Source organism: Egretta garzetta, unplaced genomic scaffold (genome assembly GCF_000687185.1).
Source record: "Egretta garzetta isolate BGI_Z169 unplaced genomic scaffold, ASM68718v1 scaffold34, whole genome shotgun sequence".
Classification (NCBI taxonomy): domain Eukaryota; kingdom Metazoa; phylum Chordata; class Aves; order Pelecaniformes; family Ardeidae; genus Egretta; species Egretta garzetta.
This window is the reverse complement of record NW_009259586.1, coordinates 113030-119073: the sequence shown is the minus strand read 5'-3', so window position 1 is coordinate 119073 and position 6044 is coordinate 113030. Positions and strand designations below refer to the sequence as shown.

General features: G+C 54.1%; 1 protein-coding gene across 1 annotated transcript in view; it reads right to left on the bottom strand.

Annotated features, from left to right (window-relative positions):
• Positions 1–1488, bottom strand: part of NTN1 (netrin 1) — a 54933-nt gene extending 53445 nt beyond the window's left edge. The window contains exon 1 of the mRNA XM_009637794.2: positions 1462–1488. Within this exon, the coding sequence (XP_009636089.2) occupies positions 1462–1488 (27 nt within the window). The remainder of the gene's footprint in view (positions 1–1461) is intronic.
• Positions 1489–6044: the final 4556 nt, after the last annotated feature.

Genomic DNA, 6044 nt, shown 5'->3' with positions numbered 1-6044 from the left:
TGTTAAGGCTCCATGTTGAAGCGGCACCGCCGGGCGTGCAGGTTGCAGTTGCAGGCTGCAAGAGGCAAAGAGGGGAGACCCTCAGCATCTGTGCCCAGCCGTGGAGATGCCAGCCCCGGGGGTGCCCCTCTGCGTGGGGCCTGACACCCTCGAGGTCCTGCCTGGAGGCCCCCGCTGCAGCAGGGGTGTCACAGGGTGGGATGCTCTGGTGGCACCTCTGGCTATGGGACGCCAGCTGCCAACCCACGTCCCTCCTTGCCCAGCTCTGTGTGGTGAGTCCAGCTTTTTGGAGGGGAAGCTGAGGTCACCAAGACCTCGTTTCATCATTGTGACTTGCAACAAATATGCCTTTTGCCTTCTGCCCGCTCTTAATGTGAATTAAAAGCTGGGTGCAGGCGGGTCTGCGAGGGCAGGGAGCCCATCCATGGTGAGGAAATGACAACGCACCCCCCCAGCTGCTGCCCCAGCGTTGTCGCAAGTGCTTTGCCATGTGCGAGTGCTGTGCCTCTCCCCGCTCACCGGCTCTCGCGTTGCGGTGCTGCTGCTTGGTACAAAGGCCCCCCCCCAAACTGCTGCAAACCCCCCCTCTTCCCAACACCCCAGGAGCCCCCTCTGCCTGCACCTGAGGGAAAGGGCATTTCCAACATCACCTGCCCGACATTCCTAGTATTCCCACTCTCACCAGTCTTGACACAAGTGTGTGTTTGAGCTCCAAATACCATTTCAAGACCTTCCTAGCTAGCTTCTTCCCTGGCTTTCCTTCCCGTGCTTGGTACCCATAGCACAAGGCTCCGTTATGCCTCTGCAGCCGATAAAACCTCACCCCTGTTTCCGCATCTCATCCCACCGCTGGGACAGGGCCAGCCTGACGCCTGGTGAGTCAAATCCCCAAAATTCCCCCTCCGCTTTGATTGCATGTGCAGCGGCTGGACCGGCCGGGAGATGTCCAATTTCTCCACCATATGCAGCCTAATGTCAACACAGGGACTATTTTAACAGGGGGCCTTCGCAAAGGCCAACTTAAGGACTTCAAAAGCTCGACCCCTCGCCTGCCTCTCCCCAGAGCTGTCACAGTAACATCAAGAGGCAGTTGCTGGGGCTCTGTGCTTTGCCGAGAATTTTATAGCTTGTTTTCTTTTCCCTTTGCTTTTATTTGCTCTTCAGCCCTGAACAATGCATCTGTGCAATGCCAAGCCACAGCTGGGCCTCTCGGCTCGGCACGAAGGTGTCACGGCTCTGGGCTTGTCACCTTCCTTTAGAGCAGAGACATCTTAATCCCTCATTCCTTCCTGTTTACCTTATGGTGCTTGCCCAAGTCAAAGACATGTTATATTTGCTTAATTATCAAATTTCAGCCCAGAAAATGACAGTGCAGTCCCAGATTATTTATCAGGACCAATCCCCAGCTAACACACAACATGAAAGCGAAGGGGAGAGCAAAATCCTTCAGCCACGTCCGACCAGCAGGATGAAGACTGCTTTCCCCATGCTTTGCAATCAGAATTCCTCTGGCTGCCGTGGTGAGGCCCAACCTCATGTCCCCACCAAACTCTGGCAGAACAGGAGAAGCAGCCACCAATGCGCTAATGGTGGGAAGAGTGGCCCGAGAGCGGTTTGCCAGTCGTGAGAAAGTGAGATTCCTGACACCGAGTGGTGCCGCGACTTTCCTGACACCGAGCGGTGCCGCGACTTTGAACTGTGGTTTGCCTCTCCTTAGATGAGCCCACCAGCCTGTGGGTGCATTTGTCATCTCCAAAAACAGAAGTCTCCCATCAAGGCAACAAAAGACAAAGCTCCTGCATGCAGAGGGAATTGCTGCTTTTTAGATCTGGCCGGTCCCACGGACACATTTGCTGATGCTGCAAGGGCACTTAAACAGCCTGTTTGCATCTAAAAGAAGTGTAGGAGCACACACTGGGTGCTTTCTGCATTCCCCCTTGTATTTTTTTTCCCTTCCATCTTAACGGAAGAGCACTTTGTGCTTTGCTACGAGTGCCCCAGCAGCCGCTTGGCTATGGCATTCTCCTTTTCTCACAGCGCAGCAGCTCCGCAGAGGTGGTTCTTGCCCCACAGAATGCATGAGCTGAGCTTTGGGGAAGGAGGTGGCGGTTTTAAAGTCCCAATCCTTGTTTTACAGAGAGGCGACCGAGATGCTGAGATGAAACCCTTTCCCCCAGGCGTGCAGGAGGCACAGGGCTGGTTCCAGCCATGGACCATCTGAGAGGTGCACCAAGGCTGCAACATGGGGGATGTCCTCTTGGCTACAGCCAACCACCAAGGCAACACCTGCACCAACGGCACGCCCTCAGGGCTCAGCTCAAGCGATGAAAAAAAATATTTAAGTCCCTAGACCTGAGGGTCTGTCATCCCTGCTGTAGCCTGTGACCGTGCAGACACATCTCCACTGCGCAAAGCCTTGAGGCTCACTAGCAGCTCTGCCTTTGGTGCTACAAACCACAGGATTTAGTCCCTGCTGACCAACATGAGGAGCCCTTTCTCCAGGGGGTGGCGTGGCCTCACAGAAAACCTTGTTCTTCCCTGAAGCTGGCAGAAAAGTGTGTTGTCCAAAGAGCATGAAAGCTCACCTCCTAAAACCTGTATTTTAGGAGAGCTGGACTTGGTACTTGAGTATTTTGCAAGAATGCATTGGCAAATCCCTTTCCAAAATTCAAAGCTAGGCCCACCTGAAGTGAGTGAAAATCTTCACATTTCTTTGGGTTTCTCAATAAGCAGAAATGTTTTTGCAAAGCGAGGAAAGCAGAACTCCTGGGATTTTCTCAAGATCTTTGCAAATATTTCGGCTAGTCCCACCAGGGCAGAGCTGTGCAGCAATGTGGAGGTGCAGAGCTGCTCACAGCCCTGCTCCTGGGATCAATTTTACATTGATCTTCCAGGGATGGGAGAATCCAGTGTCTGGAGAAGGGAAGAAGCTGAACCTCACAAGAGCTGCAAGGACCCATTCCTGCCCTCATCCAGAGTAAACAACCTAAAGTTTGTGTATGCCTCGGGATATAAACCTTCCCAGGAAGGAGAAGGTATGGACTGGCCAAGCCCCTCTCCATGCCCAGCGTCCCTGCACTTGGCCTCCCTGCGAGCTCCTTGCAAGCACCACAAGCAGCCAGGGAGCAATGGCCACCCCTCCACTGGGACTTCTCAGCACTTTTTGGTCCCATCATCTTAGCCTTGGCTCTGTCCCCTCCTTCCACGTGCACTCCCAGGGCACTGAGGACATCCACTGGGCACCAATTGCCTCCTAACCCCATGCACATAGGTGCTTCTCCATCAGCCACCCCCTCCCACTCTCCATCATCCACCTGTTTGTGCAGACAAAAGGGGCCAAACTGACCCAAGGAGAGTGGTTTTAAGTGAAGTTACTGTCTCCTGTGCTTGCCCAGGGTGCCTGGGTCCTGAGCGGCCAGCGCTGTGCATCATTGGCCACCAGCCAGGGCTAGCTGGCGGCTCCGGCTGTAGCCTCGTGTGTTTGCAGAGGGCCAATGGGAGAGGCTTGGTCTGACTGAAGGAAAATAGCCATCCTACTTTTTCCTGACAACAGCGCATAGGGATGGAAGAATTAGGGCAACGCAATAAAAGACCCATCGAGGAGTCAGAAAGTCTTTGCTGGGGACGAGGCTGGGATGCATCGTGATGGGATCCACCATGCTGGTGCTTCAGCCTCAGAGAAAACCAGCGGGGGGGCCCGGAAATGCTGAGTGCAGGCAACTCCTGGGCACACCATTATCGCTGGCTGTTAGGACCAGCAGGGACCCAGCAGCAGGTCGTGATGCTTTTGGATCCCAGCTCCAAATCTGTGTGCGGTCCCTGGGTGCCGCGGGCAGGGCGTGCGGCTCGCCTGGCCACATTTTCCCTGGATAGAGGCGCTCAGGAAACGTAGCTCCCGCCCACCCTCTCCCTCAGCCTGATGGTTAATCCCCTGCTGTGCTAGAGCATTTTTTCCTCATTTCTAACATGAATTGGCCTGGCTTTAATTTCCAGCCAGTGCTTCTTGGTGTGAGTTTCCCTGCCACAGTAAGTGGCTCTTTAGCAACCCATCTTTTCTTTCTACGAACGCCTTTGCTGGCTGTAATAAAAATCACCTCCCAGTATTGGTATCACCTAGGCTCCCTGTGCTTTGCTTTTCACCCGCTGGAGCAGACACACCAGCGCTGGGGGTGCAGAGCCAGCTATGGGCCAAGCATGTGCCAGGTGCCGACACCACTCCGATGAAAAGTTTTGGCTCCAGCTGCTCACCTAAGCTCAGCGCTGCTGCCTCCCGCTCTCTTCTTTCTCTTATTTTGCCAAAGATCTCACAAGCCTTTTGTTCACTGACTTTATTGCACACAGATGTACAGTCATCAAACAGTCTCTACCTGGGCTGCCAGACTCCGATACGAACAACCAGATATCACTTAAATGCAGATGTTCAGAAACCCGGAGAAGGTCGGAGTGGAAAAGGGGAAAACTGTGGTTTGGAGCCGGGTGAAGAAACTACAGCAGAATCATCTCCACATTAAAACCAGTGACTTGGTCAAACGAATTCATCAAAGAAGGTCAGGGTGGGCAGGATTTTCCATTCGGGAGAACGAAAGGAGATACATGAATGGGAGGCGCAGGCTGGAGCTGTGCGGCGGGAGCTGTGGTTGTGGTCTTTTGTGCTGCCACCGCGTCCCCCGAGCCCCGCGTCCCAGCGTCCTGTGTCTCCCAGGACGCATTCCTCTCAGCGGTTTTCATTCAGCAATGACAATGCTGCCCTTTCAAAAGACCCCACCCTGCCAAAACTTATATTTTGGCAATTTTCAGAATGCAAGTTGCTTTTTAAACAAACAAAAACCCCAAAACATTTTGTTTCAATTTTTGCAAACAATAATTCAGGGGAGGGGGAGGGAGGGAAAGGAGAGAATAGAAGAAGCCAGGGGCCTGAAAGTAACCTCTAAATTTGACTTGAATTTATGAATAGTCTCAGTCTCCTTAAAATTGTCCTTTTCCCAGATAAGTTTGTTTTTGCCAGAAAATTGCTAGCTCAGCCCGAGTCATTTTTTCTCTTCTGCAGGAGGAGCCTTGCGTGCATCGTCCCAGGCGCGTCCATCTGGGGAGGGACTTTGCTCCCAGGGGACCCCTGGAGATATCTTCAGGTATATTATTTTTGAGGGCCATATTGGTCAAGGAAACAGCCACCCTTAAATCAAAGAGAGGGAACAACAGAGATGGAGCAGCCAGAGCCAGCGGAGACCAATCTGCTTGCTGGACTGAGAGGTAAAGAGAAAGCCCCTATGGAGACAGTGGGAGGGTGTCCCTGGTCCCCTACAGCATCGTGTCCCTCCAAGCCTGCTTCTGGCTGGTTTGAAGTTTTGGAGCAGCTGGGCATGAGTCTGGAGCCACTGGACAAGCTCCCACACCGCTGCGGGCACTGGGCACCGGGCTGTGGTGCGCTGGGCTGTGCCCGGCGAGGGAGCCCGGGTGGTGTGGCCCCGCAGGGATGTCCCCTGGGGGGCATGGATGCTGCCCGAGCTGGGGAGGAGGGCTCTGTCCATGCTTGCTGCAGCAAAACAGCAAAGCATGCATGAATGCCAGCCGTGGCGGCAGTGAAGTCGTACACAGTACAGCCACCATGCATGGCCCCAGGAGCTTGGAGCCGTCGGGACTGAGCGGCCGGATCCAGCTCTGCTTGCAGGGCAGGCAGCCCCGCGCCCTCCCGTGTGGCTCACTGCCACCCACCACAGACCCAGTTGGCCGACACTAAACAAAAACTTTTGCTCGGGAAAATTCATTTGTGTGTGCTGTTAAGTCTGAGTAAGGAGGAGGATCGGAAATTGGTTTGGTTTGCTCAAGCTAATCCACCGAAGGGGGAAATCCATCAGGGCGTTGTGGCTGCGAGGGGGAGACGCAGGGTCTGCGCCAGGCCCCAGGTTTTCCTGACAGTCAGAGCAAAAAGACGGAGGAAAGTGTGCGGACGTACCGCAAAATATGCAGCTATGGTTGGCATCACCCACCAAACCAGAGCCACAAACCTGGCTTGCAGCAAAAGCAAGCATGCACTGGTGGGGGGT